At 47.4% G+C, this 17,404-nt stretch overlaps 1 protein-coding gene across 2 annotated transcripts in view; it reads left to right on the plus strand.

The window, feature by feature from the left end:
- The window catches only part of drosha (drosha ribonuclease III), a 159,365-nt gene that overhangs the window by 33,593 nt on the left and 108,368 nt on the right, over nt 1–17,404 (plus strand). For both annotated transcript variants that reach the window (XM_078200076.1, XM_078200065.1), the window contains one exon: nt 16,627–16,726. In XM_078200076.1, coding sequence (XP_078056202.1) covers nt 16,627–16,726 — 100 coding nt within the window. The remainder of the gene's footprint in view (nt 1–16,626; nt 16,727–17,404) is intronic.

Here is a 17,404-nt window from a genome sequence, read left to right on the forward strand (position 1 = left end):
TACTACTGAGCGTCGGTGATGAAGGGATTGAATGTTTGTAGATGTGGTGCCAATCAAGCGGGGCTGCTTTGTCCTGGATGGTGTTGAGCTTCTTGAGTGTTGTTGGAGCTGCATCCACCCAGGCAAGTGGGGAGTATTCCATCACACTCCTGACTTGTGCCTTGTAGATGGTGGATAAGCTTTGGGGAGTCAGGAGGTGAGTTATTCGCCGCAGTATTAATAGAAACTGAACCATCGGGAAAGAAGAGGCCAGGTTAGAGGACTGTATGGGTGGACACCCTCAGAGTTGGCAGAGGAATGACAGTGGGATGCGGAATTTGCAGTGAACGGAGCAAGACGCTGACCTGGGCCATGGCTAACTATGGATGGATCCACTTTAGTCCCATTCCTTCCCCACCACTCCCAAAAGTCACTTGACACAATGTTCCCTCAAACTCCTGATTACCAACATTTAGCATCAAAAAGGGGTTGTGTAACCTTAGCCAATAAATTAATAGAGAATCAACTCGCTACATGAAGTTCTATGTGGTAAAAACCACCAAAGATGCATGATAACCTGGTGACCTCCCTATGTAATTTGGATTTAGATTTTGCCTGATAACACTCTGATGAAGCAATCTGGGACGTTTCGGTACATTAAAGGTGCTGTATAAATGCAAGTTGCTGTTGTGGGGAAACTGAAGAAAGTCTGGGGAAACGCACCCCATTTACTTTGGTACAATATTCCTGTCCATCTAAACCCTGGTAGCCACCTTTTCCCACACATCTGAGGCATTTTGCATCCGTTTGCCTTTGATTTGAGTCCCTTTTTTGCAAATTTTTGCAATGATATGAAAATATTCTAGAATCAGGGAATCCAGAGTGGTTACAGCACAGAAGGAGGCTTCTCGGCCCATCGAGTCAATGCTAGCCATCTGCAGGAGCAGCTCGGCTTGTCCCACTAGCCTGTGTAGCCTTCCTGATTGTTTTCTCTCGTGTGGTGTTTATCCCTTTCTGGAAGCAGCAGTTGTGTCGGTCTCCCCCCAACCCCTGGGCAGTGCGTTCCAGATCCCAAACCCTCGCTGCACCAAAGGTTTTTCCTCTGGTTCTTTTGCCAACCAAATAGAATCCCTACAGTGCAGAAGGAGGCCATTTGGCCCATCGAATCTACACTGACTGCAATCCCACCCAGGCCCTATCCTCATAACCCCATGCATTTAACTTGACACTAAGGGGCAATTTAGCACGGCCAGTCCACCTAATCCGCACATCTTTGGATTGTGGGAGGAAACCGGAGCACCCGGAGGAGACCCACGCAGACACGGGGAGAATGTGCAGGCTCCGCGCAGACAGTGATCCAAGCCGGGAATCGAACCCGGCTCACCGGCGCTGTGGGGCAGCAGTGCTAACCGCTGTGCCAGCATGCCGCCCATAGAATAATAGAATCCCTACAGTACAGAAGGAGGCCATTCGGCCCATTGAGCCTGTACTGACAACAATCCCACCCAGGCCCTATCCCCGTAACCCCACGTATTTACCCGGCTAATCCCCCTGACACTAAGGGGCAATTTAGCAAGGCCAATCAACATAACCCGCACAGCTTTGGACTGTGGGAAGAAACTGGAGCATTTGGAGGAAATCCACGCAGACATGGGGAGAACATGCATCTTCAGTCAGTATTCTCTGCTTCCCGATCCCTCAAATAATGAGAAGAAATCCTCTCTATCCATGTCCTCTATCTGGACCCCTGTTGATTTCAAATACCTTTTGTCGAATCTCCTCACAATCTCATTTTCTCCGAGAAAAACAACACAGAATCATAGAATCCCTACAGTGCAGAAGGAGGCCATTCGGCCCATCGAGCCTGCACCAACCACAATCCCACCCAGGCCCTATCCCTGTAACCCCATGTATTTACCCTGTTAGTCTCCCTGACACTCAGGGGCAATTTAGCACAACCCCAGCTTCTCCAACCCAGCCCCGTATGGAGAAGCCCCTTAACCCTGGAGTAATTCCCATCAAACCCTTGGTGTTCTTCTGAAAGCTCGGTGCTCAGAGAGGGACAGAGTGGACTATTTTATCCCGATTTTCAATTTGTTTCATCTTTGAAATGATTGCTATGCCGCTTTGTCCCGCAGCCATTATTCACCAAAGCATTGTGTGCGACAACCAACAATGGGTACGCAAATAGCCAATGAATCTCTCTTCCTTACTGCTTATTACCTTCAGCCGAGGAAGGCTCCCAAAACAAATTTTTCTTGAGCCTTTGGATTCATCGGACCGTTTTTCCTAATTAGACTTGACGCACTTCTTGGCACTGGCTAGTTAAACACCCGGCGTAGATCCTGAAGACACAGCAATTCTTCATACAGATGTTCCCTCCATAGTGCCAGCTGTTGTGTGTAGTAACGCAACAGGCAACACTCCACAGGCTGCAGAAAATGGAACAACAAAAAGCTCTTGTTATTAAATAAAAATATAGTGGAAAGAATATAACAAGTCAAGAAACGATGCGATTTGTTTTCACCTTTAAGTTTCTTGGTGGACTTTTGAAGGAATCTAGAACCTTCTTTTTCATTTGCATTTGCTGCCCGTTCTCAATTGCCCCTTCTGAAGATGAAGAGCTTCCTTGGTGAATCGCTGCAGTCCGTGTGGTGTGGGTACACCCACTGTGCTGTTAAAGAAGGAGTTCCAGGATTTTGACCCAGCAACAGTGAAGGAACGGCCGATATATTTCCAAGTCTGGGTGGTGAGTGACTTGTGGGGGAACCTTAGGGTGGTGGCGTTCCCAGGTATCTGCTGCGCTTGTCCTCCTAGTTGGTAGAAGTCGTGGTTAGGATGATGATGCTTCAGCATCCGCTGTACACCAGTGGCAGAGAGAGTGAATGAATTATATTTAACATGTGTATATCATTTAAGTTTCTGTTAACCACATCAGCCAGCAGAACAAAACTGCAATTGTCTAAGTAGTGATTTACAGTGCTAAGTTTGTAGATCATAGAATCCTACAGGCCATTTGACCCATCGAGTCTGTACCGACCACAATCCCACCCCGGCCCTATCCCCATAACCCCATGCGTTTACCCTAGCTAGTCCCCCGGCACTAAGGGGCAATTTAGCATGGCCAATCCAGTTAACCAGCACATCTTTGGATTGTGGGAGGAACCCGGAGGAAACCCACGCAGACACACTGTGGTTTAAATAACAGACGAGTTTATAGACAGAAAAAAAAACAAATTTGAGGAAGTTAATGGGATTCCATATATTGGGGTGGTTTTCTCCTTGGAACAGTGAAGGCTGAGGGGTAACACGATCAAGGTGTACAGAATTGTGAGGGGTAGGGAGAGAGTGTGGACAGGAGGAGCCAGTTTCGCTTGGCAAAGAGTTCAAAAACCAGGGGCCATAGATTCAAGATAAGTGGCAGAAGGATTAGAGGGGTCATGAGGAAAAGCTTTTTTTACACCGAGTGTAGTGGGTGTCTGGAATTCGCTGCCTGAGTTGGTGGTGGAGGCAGAGACCCTGAACTCTTTTTAAAAAGTACCTGGATCTCCACCTTGAGTGCTGTAAGATACAGGGCTATGAGCCGGGTGCAGGAAGGTGGGATTAGAAAGGGCACGGGTCGGTATGGACAAGATGGGCCAAATGGCCCCTTCTGTGCTGTATCATTTCTATGGTTCTATGTATTAGCGTACGGAAAGTGACAAGGTTTGTAATCTACTTCCGAAAGAACCTGTATTCGATCGCGCCTCCCATCAGTTCACAACATTACCCAATGGTGGCAGTAGCGTCACAGACAGCTCAATGAAAAGATTTTTATTTTGTGAGTGGCGATGAATTCCATATAGTAAGTCTGCATTAAGGTTATTTGACGGAACGCTGCTTGGGGTTCATTAGGGGAATTTATGATACCTTATGAACTCCAACCCCCCCCCCCACCCCCTCGCCCAGTATTATTTTCTCAAACTCCACTTCCCCTCATCAGCAACCACCGTGAATAATGTTTTTCACACCATTCCTATTACGAACAAATACTTTGTTTCAATCCAATTTTTTGCCCTGTTTAGTAGTCGGTGCTATCTAATGAATCAATTCCACTTCCATCTGAGTTTTAATAAAACTAGCTAAACGCTGCGGCTGTGTATAGTTTGTACCGAGCTGCTTTATCATGTCTAATAAAAGTCGGGTCTTTTTTGGAAGCAGTAAGCTCGTCGTTTAAAACCTTGATTCCATTTACCATGAGACACATCACAAAGGTTGTGAATGTAGCCCAATCCGTCACGCAAACCAGCCTCCCATCCATTGACTCTGTCTACACTTCCCGCTGCCTCGGCAAAGCAGCCAGCATAATTAAGGACCCCGCGCACACCAGACATTCTCTCTTCCACCTTCCATCAGGAAAAAGATACAAAAGTCTGAGGTCATGTACCAAGAACAGCTTCTTTCTTCCCTGCTGCTGTCAGGCTTTTGAATGGACCTACCTTGCATTAAGTTGATCTTTCCCTACAACCTACCTATGACTGTAACACTATGGGCCTGATTTTGCCAAAACTTCGCGTCCGTTTTCGGGCGCGAAATCGTGGTAAAGTTGGGCGTCGGGCCTATTCCGCGATCGGCACCCGATTCCGAGCAGATCGCGGCTTTACCGACACCCGATTCAGGTGCGGGTCCGGCCTGGGCCCGAATCGGGCGGCCCGACGATTTAAATGCATGCAAATGCATTTAAATTGACTTAATGAACCGCGTGCCCAACTCTACCGCCAAATCCCACTTTACCGTCTTCTGGCCCGATCCGCGTCCGCGCTGTTACCGACCTGCAAAATAAGAGTCTGAAGTCGTCGCTGCAGCTTCCGAAGGGCGGGGTCAGAGCCTGCAACGGCTCTCTGACCCAGTCATCCTCTGGTCCGGCGAGGGGGGGGCGGGAGGAGAAGGGGGGGGTGGTGGGAGGAGGACGGGGGGCAGGAGGAGGAGGGGAGGTGGGAGCCAGATCATCCTCAGGGCAGGTGGGGGTCCACTGCCAGTCTGCGGCCGATCGGTGGGGAGGGAGGGGACAGGGGGTTCCACCGCCACTCTGCGGGCGATCCCTCCTCCCCACTGGAGGAACGAACCCCTCCTCCCGGAGTGGACGTGCGGCCATGCCATCCCACAAAACCTTCAGGATGAAGCGATTCCTCGCTAAGAAGATGAAGCAGAACCGGCTGATTCCACAGTGGATCCGCATGAAAACCGGCTACAAGATCAGTACAAGTCCAAGAGGAGACACTGGAGAAGGACCAAGCTGGGCCTGTAAAGGGATACACCATCACTGGTTCACTACCAGCCACAGCCATCTCTCCCGCTCTCTTGCCTCTGCAGGGAAGAGTACTCTGTGGCTGGTAGTGTACCAGTGATGGTGTATCCCTTTACAGGCCCAGCTTGGTCCTTCTCCAGTGTCTCCTCTTGGACTTGTTCTGATCTTGCAGCCGGTTTTCATGCGGATCCGGTTCTGCTTCATCTTCTTAGCGAGGAATCGCTTCATCCTGAAGGCTTTGTGAGATGGCATGGCCGCACGTCCACTCCAGCAGGAGGGATCGGCCACAGACTGGCAGCGGACCCCCCCGCGCCTGACCAGAGGATGATCTGGGTCCCCCCCCCCCCGACCCCCTCCACCCCGGACCAGAGGATGATCGTCAGAGAGCCACTCTCTCCACTTTCTGCTTTTTTTTTCTTTCGCGCCCAGTCGAACTGCGCGTGTGCAGTTCAGAACTCCCAATCGGTCCGCCAGTGCTAAGCCCCGCCCACTGCACGAATTGGACCAGAGCCGGCAAAATGCGCCTGGGCGCGCCGGAAAGAGGATTCCAGGCGCGGATCTATCTGACGCCCAGATTCGGCACTTAGACTCAAAATGGCAAAATGAGGCCCAATATTCTGCGCACTCTCTATGAACGGTTTGTTTTGTCTGTATAGCGCGCAAGAAACAATACTTTTCACTGTATGTTAATATATGTTACAATAATAAATCAACTCAACAACATGTGCGCGTGTATGTATGTACTGTGGCATTAACATGGCAAAATATCCCACGGCGTCTCCCGGGATACAGCAAAATCCATTGCCAAGACGCATGGAGATGTCATTTGGACAGGTGACCAAAAGCTCATTCAAAGAGGTCGGTTTAAGGAGCATCTTCATCGAGGAGAGAGAGTTGAAGAGGTTTAGAGAGCGTGGTTGAATTGGGGCCCAAACACCTGAAGGCACGACCACCAATGGTGGGGGCGATTAGAATCGGGGAATACTCAAGAGGCCAGAATCTGAGGAGCGCAGATATCTTGATGGGTTACGAGACTGGACTTGGTGGTGGGGTGCGAGGCCATGGATGGATTTGAAAAGAAGTGAGAATTTCAAAGTGGAGGCGCTGCGGGACTTTGTACCTTTTACTGTGTTGCTTCCCCTGTGAGGTTTTACATTACAAAGATCCCCATTACCCTGACTTTTATGTTAATTTCTGCCATATTCACATTTCTGCATTTTTAAACTTTTGGTTACATTCTGTCAAATTCTGTACTGGAGAAAGGATGGAAAGCAAGCAGGATAAAGTGTGATGTCTGCAGGAAGATTCTAAAGGAAAAAAGAATCCTAGGCTTTGTAAGTAAGGCTATAGAGTACACAAGGACATGATGGTAAACCTGTATAAAATACTGATTCAGGCCTCAGCTGGAGTTTTGTGTACAGTTCTGGGCACCGCACTTCAGGAAGGATGTGAAGGCATTTTGAGAGGGTGCAGAAAAGATTCAAAAGAGTTGTTCCAGGGATGAGGAACTTCAGTGATAAAGATAGCTCAGAGAAATTGGGAATGCTGTTGAAGAAGAGGTCGAGGGGAGATTTGATGGGGGTGTCCAAAATCATGAAGGGTCTGGACAGATGAGACGGAGTAAAACTGTTCCCGCTGGGGGAAGAATCGGGAACGAGAGGGCGCAGTTTAGAGTGAATGTCTAAAGAACCAAAGGCGACCTGAAGGAACACGTTTCTACGCAGCGAGTGGTTAGGATCTGGAGTGCACGGAGATGTGGTGGAGGCAAATTCCATCAAGGCTTTCAGAAGAGAGCAGGATAATTATCAGAAGAGAAAAAAAATTTTAAGGCTACGAGAAGCGGGACTGGGTGAGTTGCTCTTGCAGGGAGCTGACACGGGTGTGACGGGCCGATTGGCCTCCTGTGCTGTAAACATTCTATAGAAATGATGTAAATGGAATGAACGAGAATTCACTTTTCTTCAAATTAGTAAGGTGTATAAAACTGATGGCATGTGGGGATATCATTTACAATGTTTTAGTATTATCTATCAGCGGGCAGTATTTATATCACCGGATATTGGATTCTGATGTGTGAAATGCTATCACACCTTGCAGGAATTTACATAATGTAATTCTATAAGTCTAGTGTTGAGAGCTCCTGGAATTCTCGTTGTCTGCAACATGCAGAACCTAGCTCGTACACAAGAGGCAGGAGAGGCCTACCTTTGAGTTAATGCTGCTTGTCTCATTGGCTGCAGATTGCAGCCAGATCGTGCTGGTTTCTCCTTGCTCCCTCTGCCCCACAGCAAGCTGCCACTAATTTACTCCAAACCCAAACTGCTCCTTTCCCTGCCACCCTTCCCTCTGCTGCCACAAATCAAAGTCTTGACTCGCTGCTTTGTCCAGCCGCCCGCCTACCCTGACTGGAATGTGCTGCCGGATGTTCTGCCGGTAGCTGTTATAGCCAGGGCCTTGGCAGTCTTTGATTTTGAGACCTCAGTAGTTGGCTCAGTGAGTTACTCCGGCATCTGGCACTCAGGCCAATTTGTACACAAGTTAGCTCAGTTTAGCTAATGACTTGCTATCAATGTTGTTATCCCTTGTCCTTCTGCTGGAGTGTGTGATTAGCATGTGCAAAGTAAGTAAATAAACTCTGTTGAGTAAACATGGTTCCTGACTTCTGCGCAAATGTGTGGCTGGTAAAGGAGCTAATGCCTCATTCGCTGATGGTACACAAGTTCGAGGGATACAGATTTAAGGCTTTGGACAAGAGATGGGATCTGAGGAATTAATTGTTCTGTCACACTGAATGGCAATGACTTGGGACTCGCTGGGTGAGATTTTCCAGCCGCTCTCGCCCCAAGACCGGAAAATCCCACCCGAGGCCAACAGGCCTTTGCATGGTCCGTGTCCTGCCCACTACGATCCCCATGGCGGGTGGGACGGGAAAATTCCACCCACTGTCTGTGTTTGAGGGGGGGGGGCGGAGATGCTGAGTGATCTCAAAAGGAAATTGGATGGACACTTGAGGGAAATAAACTTGCTGGGCCCAGGGGTAGAGTGGGGGAAGGGGTGAGACCAACTTGATTGCTCTGTCGGGAGTCAGCATAGACTCAATGGGCCGAATAGCCTCCTTGTGCCATAATGACTCTATCACTAATATAAAATATGACGTCTGAAAGTTGGAAAATAATATTTGTGGATGTAAACAGTGTAATCTTTGACAGAATACTGTCAGCAACACTAATTAAATGAGCGAATTGGTTTAGCCCTCTTGTAAGTGGACACTTCCACATGAAATTCTCATTATAACTAGTCAGCAGATTAATATGTTTTGTTGAATTGGTAAAGGTGGGACTTAAAGAGAGGGGCCAGATTTTAGTGATTGTACAGTTTCTCCATTTTGTTGCCCTGTCCCAAAGCCAGTGTTTGCGGCCTCCTTCTCCCTGTTCAATCTGGACTGGCCTGACATGTTCACATGACCAAAGGACCACGTAACATGTTAAAGGTGCCTTTCTAACTGTTGCCACTATCCGCAAACTGCAAATAAACCAGTCGCCCTCACGGCCACAATCAATTCATTTTGCAAAATGCAAGCAACTGAAGGGTCTTTTTCCAGCCAAATTGATGGGATTATTGGCCACAAACTCTGGGATATGAACATGGGCTCGATCCTTGGGACCATGAGGAGAAAGGTTATTCCCAGACGTAGTGAGATTGTAGTTAATTTTCCCACATTTCCCGCAACAACTCTTAATTTAAGGAATCAAAGTTCTGGTCAGTGCCAGTGTCCCTGTGCATCGTAACTACCGCAATGTGCTGTCACTTGTGATGGAATTGGTTGGAGAAAAATATTCAGTCATCTTGCCAAACTGTAAGACAATAAGAACAGGAGCTGGAGTGGGCCGTTCGGTTCCTTGAGTCTGCTCCATTGTTCAGTAAGATTGTGGCCAATCTATCTCGATGCCACTTTCCCGCACTGTCCCCCCTCTCGCTTTAAAGTTTATTTATTTATTAGTGTCACAAGGCGGCTTACATTAACACTGCAATTAAGTTACTGTGAAAATCCCCTAGTCGCCACACTCTGGTGCCTGTTCGGGTACACTGAGGGAGAATTTAGCACGGCCAGTGCACCCTAATGAGCATGTCTTTCAGACTATGGGAGGAAACTGGAGCACCCGGAGGAAACCCACACAGACACGGGGAGAATGTGCAAACTCCGCACAGTCACCCAAGCTGGGAATCGAACCCAGGTCCCTGGCGCTGTGAGGCAGCAGTGCTAACCACTGTGCCACCGTGCCACCCCACGATTTATCTCCTTGGTGCCCAAAAATCTATCTATCTCAGTCTGGAACATACTCAATAACTGAACTTCCACAGCTCCTTGACGTATGGATTTCCAAAGACTGTCAACCCTCTCGATGAAGAAACTTTGCTTCACCTCCATCTTAAATGTTTGACCCTTTATCTTTAGAAATCTAGACTGGGTGAACTGGGTGAAACGGCCTCTTAGCAATGAGCTTGTCAAGCCTGCTTCAAAGGCTATACATTTTGATGGGATCACTTCTTGGAAACTCCGGAGAGAATAGGCTCGCTCTAATCAACCTTTCCAAACAGGATAATCCTCTCATCCCAGAAATTAATCTGGTGAGCCTATATTGCACCTCCTCTGAGGGAACTATACGGGCGGCACAGTGATTAGCACTACTGCCTCACGGTGCCAGGGACCCGGGTTCGATTCCAGCCTCGGGTCACTGTTTGTGTGGAGTTTGCACATTCTCCCCGTGTCTGCGTGGGTTTCCTCCCACAGTCCAAAGATGTGCGGGTTAGGTTGATTGGCCAGGCTAAATTGACCCTAGTGTCAGGAGCATTAGCAGAGTAAATGTGTGGTGTCATGGGAATAGGGCTTGGGTGGGATTGAAGTCAGTGCAGGCTCGATGGGCCGAATGGCCTCCTCCTGTACTGTAGCGATTCTATTCTATTCTATGATACTCCAGATGTGGGATTGAATTTAATCCCGAGTGAGTTTGATGGTGGGTTGGGGGTGGGGACTGCATTTGGCATTTAATCAGGATGGAGGGTGGTTTCTGGGGTTCCTGCCATTCTCCTGTCTCTGCTCGATTTAAGTCCCTGGAGATAAGGCCCATGGATGGCCTTCTCGCCCTGCTGCCAGTTGAGGCCCTTAAGTAATGCCCACACAAGACCCTCCTCTTGTCTTCCGCCGCAGGCAACCCAGCAGGAGGTAGGGGCTTCGCTATGCAGGAAGCTCAGAAAGCAAAGCAGTGTGGGGTTGGTGGTGGGCTCCCAGTGGAGGTTAGTTATTCAAAGGCACACAGTGCCTGACCGAGGTACCCAGCTTTGGGTGAGAGCCACTCCCCTTCCTGTGCTATCAACCATCTCCCCCATGACCCTTACCCATGACTCCACCTGTCCATGGGTTCCCCCTCCATTTGGGGTCTCTGGTGGGTGCAGTACCGGCAGCAACCACCACTGCCCTGATGACGTTGTTAAGTACAGAAGAGCTGCCAGCCTCCAATTATCCGGCAACTCTAATGGACGCGTCCTCCATCCCCCCACCCCTCCGGATGGGATCCGTGACCTGGGGGAAGGCATTCTGCTGGCCATCATCCCACAAAAAGAGGCCGAATGTGAGGGGTCTCACTGACCCTCCAGTCACAACCGAGACTACTGTCATCTCCACGATGTTCTACCTCGGTCTCAACCAAGCCCAATATAATTGCAGCAAAATGTACATATTCAACACCCTGCCATGCAATAAAGACTAACCTTGTGACATATTAATGCCAGTATGGACTGGTTGGGCAGAATGCCCTGTTTCTATGTCATAAATCCTGTGTGTTCACTCTTCAGTGCAGTGGAGTGCATTATATATATTTAAAAGTTGGGATAATTCTTTCGCTTTGAATGTGGAATTGGTTAACACGAAATACTAGTGGATTTAGGTGTTGACTTGCTCACGAGCTGCGACTTGCCTAATATATACACAGGGTCGAGCTCTGAAACAAGATCAAAGTGATGTATCCACTGTGTACCGACTCTAAACTACTGCTGCATGCATCCTGTAAAGTAAATTCACTTTAAATTCCCTGTAGGTTTTGACTGCAGCAGTTGCTTTTAGAATTGAACCAGATCTGGAGGAGAAACCCAATTTGTCAGTCATTAGTGGCGTATATTACTCTGGATGCACCCCTGCCACTCTGCTAATATGGAAGTGGCTAAATGTCTCTCGACAGCGCTGTGTGGAAGTTATTATCAGGTCTACTGACAACACTGTTGTTGCCGTCGGAGGAATGAAGTTAAAGCTTTAGGAATATCTCGAAACATTGCTGCGAATGATATAACGGATAATGCACAAAAAAGGGAGGAAATTCCAGAAAGCTGTTACTTGTTGATTTGATTTATTATTGCCACATGTATTAGTATACAGTGAAAAGTAATGTTTCTTGCGCACTTTTCCATCAAATCATACTGTTCATAGAGAAAGAAAGGAGAGCGTGCAGAATGTAGTGTCACAGTCATAGCTAGGGTGTAGAGAAAGATCAAGTTAGTGCGAGGTAGGTCCATTCAAAAGCCTGACAGCAGCAGGGAAGAAGCTGTTCTTGAGTCAGTTGGTACATGACCTCACAGTTTTGTATCTTTATCCCAATGGAAGAAGGCGGAAAAGAGAATGTCCGGGGTGCGTGGGGTCCTTAATTATGCTGGCTGCTTTGCCGAGGCAGCGGCAAGTGTAGGCAGAGTCAATGGATGGGAGGCTGGTTTGCGTGATGGATTGGACTACATTCACGACCTTGTGTAGTTCCTTGCGATCTTGGGCAGAGCAGGAACCATACCAAGCTGTGATACAACCAGAAAGAATGCTTTCTATGGTGCATCTGTAAAAGTTGGTGAGAATCGTAGCTGAAATGCCAAATTTCCTTAGTCTTCTGAGAAATTAGAGGCGTTGGCAGGCTTTCTTAACTATAGTGTCAGCATGGGGTGGACCAGGACAGGTTGTTGGTGATCTGGACACCTAAAAACTTGAAGCTCTCGACCCTTTCTACCTCGTCCCTGTTGACAGAACAGTTGCTGACAAATTCTAAATAAAATGACCCGGGTTCGATTCCTGGCTCGGGTCACTGTCTGTGTGGAGTTTGCACGTTCTCCCCGTGTCTGTGTGGGTTTTCTCCGGGTGCTCTGGCTTCCTCCCATAGCCCAAAGATGTGCGGGTTAGGTGCATTGGCCATGCTAAATTGCCCCTTATCAGGGGGATTAGCAGGGTAAATACGTGGGGTTACGGGGATAGGGCCTGGGTGTGATTGTGGTCGGTGCAGACTCGATGGGCCAAATGGCCTCTTTCTATGAAAACTGCTCAGCCAGCAACAGAGGTTAGTGCCTGCCTTTTAATTAATCGTTATTAATTTGTAACTTGCCTGAAACCATGCATTCTGACCACCTTACTGAAAGTATAGGGGAGGCGATGGCCGAGTGGTGTTATTACTGGACTATTGATCCAGAAACTCAGCTAATGTTCTGGGGACCCGGGTTCGAATCCCGCCAGGGCAGATGGTGGAATTTGAATTCAACAAAAAAAAAATCTGGAATTAAGAATCTACTGATGACCATGAAACCCACTGTCGATTGTCGGAAAAGCTCATCTGGTTCATTAAAGTCCTTTAGGGAAGGAAATCTGCCATCCTTACCGGGCCTGGACTACATGTGATTCCAGAGCCACAGCAATGACTCTCGACTGCCCCCTAAGGGCAACTAGGGATGGGCAATAAGGGCAACTAGGGAGGGATGGCACGGTAGCACAGTGGTTAGCACTGCTGCTTCACAGCTCCAGGGTCCCGGGTTCGATTCCCGGCTCGGGTCACTGTCTGTGTGGAGTTTGCACATTCTCCTCGTGTCTGCGTGGGTTTCCTCCGGGTGCTCCGGTTTCCTCCCACAGTCGAAAGATGTGCGGGTTAGGTTGATTGGCCAGGTTAAAAATTGCCCCTTAGAGTCCTGAGATGCGTAGGTTAGAGGGATTAGCAGGTAAAATATGTGGGGTAGGGCCTGGGTGGGATTGTGGTCGGTGCAGACTCGATGGGCCGAATGGCCTCCTTCTGCACTGTAGGATTTCTATGATTCTATGATTCTAATAAAAGCTGGCCAGCCAGCGACGCCCATGTCCTGCGAATGAATAAGAAAAAAGTAAACTGCGCTTGTTTTGAATTGTGGAAGCGTGAATTTATTTGGAAATGGTAGTTTCAGTGCCGCCTTTTTTTAAAAAAAACCCATTTTCCTAACCATTTCTGAGAGTTTATTTCTCTTCTGTGAAGGTGTAGGGTTGCATAGGTGGCTATCGGAGCACTTGTCCATGTCAGGTACTCAGTGTTTCCATCAAGCGGTTTCTAGGTCAGATGTACTGAGAATTGGGTGCAGAGAAATCTACTCTTTGTCCCGCTTCACTAATGTAGCAGCGGGCCATCTCCTGCGGAGCCTTTGATTTATGTCAGTGAAGCTTTTCTGCTGAGTATTTTCTACAAGCCGTTCTGTAAGTAATTCTGAAAAGTGCACTCCCGATGTTTATTCATTTCCGTTGCCTAATGCTTTCAGTGAAATCATTGCTGGGCCGTTGCAAGTGGTTTCTCTTCCACCCCTCAGGGTTTGCACTGCTTTGTTGTGATGTCTTTACTAATTTGTGGACATGCTTTTGGTGATGGATGTGAACAAGTGGATTTTCGGCCCGAGTGGTAGAATTTGTATCCTGTGTTTTCCAGTAAAGTGCGAATTCCTCATTAATAATAATTCTGTGTCTTGTGAGCTGTTTAATAACTTAGTAAGTTTTTGATTTGCTTTATTATTGTCACATGTATTAGTATACAGTGAAAAGTATTGTTTCTTGTGCACTATACAGACAAAGCATACCATTCATAGGGAAGGAAGTGAGAGTGCAGAATGTAGTGTTACAGTCATAGCTAGGGTGTAGAGAAAGATCAACTTAATGCGAGGTAGATCCATTCAAAAGTCTGACAGCAGCAGGGAAGAAGCTGTTCTTGAGTCGGTTGGTACGTGGCCTCAGACTTTTGTACCTTTTTCCCGACGGAAGAAGGTGGAAGAGAGAATGTCCGGGGTGCGTGGGGTCCTTAATTATGCTGGCTGCTTTGCCGAGGCAGCGGGAAGTGTAGACAGAGTCAATGGATGGGAGGCTAGTTTGCGTGATGGATTGGGCTACATTCATGACCTTTTGTGGTTCCTTGCGGTCAAACTTAAATTCTGCAATATTAAAAATTCAACTCTCGAAATGAAAATGAGCTGTGCAATTGTTGTGAGATAGTGTCGTGAAATGTTAGGATGCTATTAATGTATAGTTTTTTTTCCACACGTAAAATCAAACTACCATGTATTTTTGTAAATTGTGTCTGGGCATCAACAGACTTAAGAAAGGAAGGAAAAAGGAAGAACGGGGAACAAGTTGTACTTTGCAGTTGATACTTAGTGGTCAGAGTGCTGAGCCAGGGAGATATAGCTGAAGTGTCGAAGAAACAGCAGAAAGAGGCAGCCATCCCCAGGAACCAGTTCAGCCAGATATTCGGGGCTGAAGGCAGCTGGAGAGCAGGAGAGTCCTCAGGAAACCGCTCAGCTCGAGATGAAGGCAAAACCCAGTTTGTACAAAAGATGGTTCTCTTTGCTGAACCGAAGGAAAAGACCCAAGTCCTGATCACTTGAGCTGTACGGTGTAGTAATCACTGGCTAGATTTGACCAATAGGTTCATGGTGGTTGTTTGGGAAACGGGGTCTCAGGAGAGTTTAAGATTTTGGGGGAATCAGATACGGCTGGGATTTCATTCTTTGAAGGATTAAGTGCATACTGTTAATTTGTCAAAGTACAAGATTGTTCTTTGTCGTGTTTTATTATCTTCTATTTTAATAAGTACTTTTACCTGTTTTAAAAAAAGAGAGGTCTGAGTTTGCACTGTTTCCGCAACCATTTCTCGCTAATGTCCAAAAGAACAATACACCATGGGAAACCAGTGTTACAGATTGGAACACTCACACATATAGCATCAGCGGGATTTGATAACGTATCAAGATATCTTATTCCTGTGTCAATCCTCTGATACTTAATATATTTTCAATGCACATGGGCTGTGACTATGCACAAGACTATCTTGATGGATAATTTCTAATATCTTCATGTTTCCGGAGGGTGGAAGGTGAGGCTGTCCACTGGTTTATTGGAATAATGTAACAAAGGCATGTGTGAGGGTCCCAGCTGTGGATAAACTGAGGCAGAACCAGGTAAATGTTCCTTTTCCCTGGTGTTTAAATTCCCCTTAAATTCATTCATATTGTTTGCCTCAGTTACTCTCTGTGGCAGCGAGTTCCACATCCTCAGCTACATGATGGCACAGTGGTTAGCACTGCTGTCTCACACAGCCATGATGTGGGGATGCCGGCGTTGGACTGGGGTGAACACAGTAAGAGTTTAAACAACACCAGGTCAAAACTCTTACTGGTCTCACACAGCACCAGGGGACCCGGGTTCGATTACCGGCTTGGGTCACTGTCTGTATGGAGTTTGCACGTTCTCCCCGTGCCTGCGTGGGTTTCCTCCGGGTGCTCCGGTTTCCTCCCACAGTCTAAAGATGTGCGGGTTAGGTGGATTGGTCATGCTAAATTGCCCCTTAGTGTCAGGGGATTAGCAAGATAAATGAGTGGGGTGATGGGAATAGGGCCTGGGTGGGATTGTGGTCAGTACAGATTCAATGGACCAAATGGCCTCCTCCTGCACTGTAGTGTTTCTATGTTTCTACTCTCCTGCAAGGGGAAACAGCCCCTCTGCGTCCACTCTATCAAAAGCTTTCCTTGTTTTAAAAGATCTCTATTAGGTCACCACTCAGCTTTCTGTTTTCAAGAGAAGATAGCCTGCATGTTCACCCTCTCCTGATAGGTATACCCTTTATTTATCTCCTTGGTAACAGTCCCTTTCTGGACCGGTGCTTGAATCAGTCGCACAGAGATCATGTTTTCCTTAATGCTGCCTGCAAGCTGTATTTAGGCCGGTTTATTTGCAGAAGGACATCAAGCAAAGGTTGGGTTCTGTCGGGCCTGTTGTCTGTTTTGAGCCTGGGCCCTGAACAACGCTTTTGTTGATCTTTACCAAAATGGCGAGCAGCGTACATGCTGGCCATCGCCAACGTGCTTGCCCTGCCCGCCATCCTGCATGTTCAGCTGTCCGTGGGTCCATCATCAGATTTCTAAGCTGATGCGTCTAATGTGAGCCAAAACGTTAACATTGTTTTTACTGACTCAGATTGAAGTTGGTGGTATTGGCGGAGGGGGTGATGATTTTTTATGATTGATGGTATGATGAAATGTATCTTTTATTTAAGGTATCAGAAACTGTGGAAGAGTTATGTCAAACTCCGCCATCTCCTAGCAAACAGCCCAAAGGTCAAACAAGCAGACAAACAGAAACTGGCACAGCGCGAGGTAAGCTATTGGATATACAGATTCCCCTCACACTGGTTATGTTTTTATTTAACACTGCATTTCTTGGAAAACTTTTGGGACAACATAGAGGAAAAACGATGGGTGTTAAGAAAGCAAACAGGAGAGGATGATTTGAAGAATTGAGCTTTTTGATGAAGATTCCATTTTGTTACTAAAGGGAAGAGTCTGGGAAGGATGTGAAAGCATTAGAGAGAGTGCAGAAAAGCTTCACATGGATGAGGAACTTTAGTCATGAAAATAGATTAGGGAAATTTAGGAGTGTTTTCCTTCGAGAAGAGAAGGTTGGGAGGAGATTTGATCAAAGTATTCAAAACCATGAGGGATCTGGATAGAATGGAAACTGTTCCCATTGGTGGAAGGATCAAAAACGAGAGGGTAAATGATTTAATGTATTTGGCAAAAGAAGCAATGGCGACCTGGGGAGAAGTGTCTTCAATCAGTGAGGGGTTCAGATCTGGAATGTGCTGAGAGTGCGCTGAAGGTTGCATCAATTGAGGTTTTCCAGAGGGAATTGGATTATTATCTTAAAAGAAAGGCTATGGGGAGAAGGGGAATAGCACTTGGTGAACTGCACATTTGGAGAGCCAGTGCAGACCCAATGGGCCGAATGGCCTCATTCTATGCTGTAACCAGTCTGAGTTTGCAGAAATCTGCTGA

Source organism: Mustelus asterias, chromosome 2 (assembly GCF_964213995.1).
Source record: "Mustelus asterias chromosome 2, sMusAst1.hap1.1, whole genome shotgun sequence".
In the NCBI taxonomy this organism is placed as follows: Eukaryota; Metazoa; Chordata; class Chondrichthyes; order Carcharhiniformes; family Triakidae; genus Mustelus; species Mustelus asterias.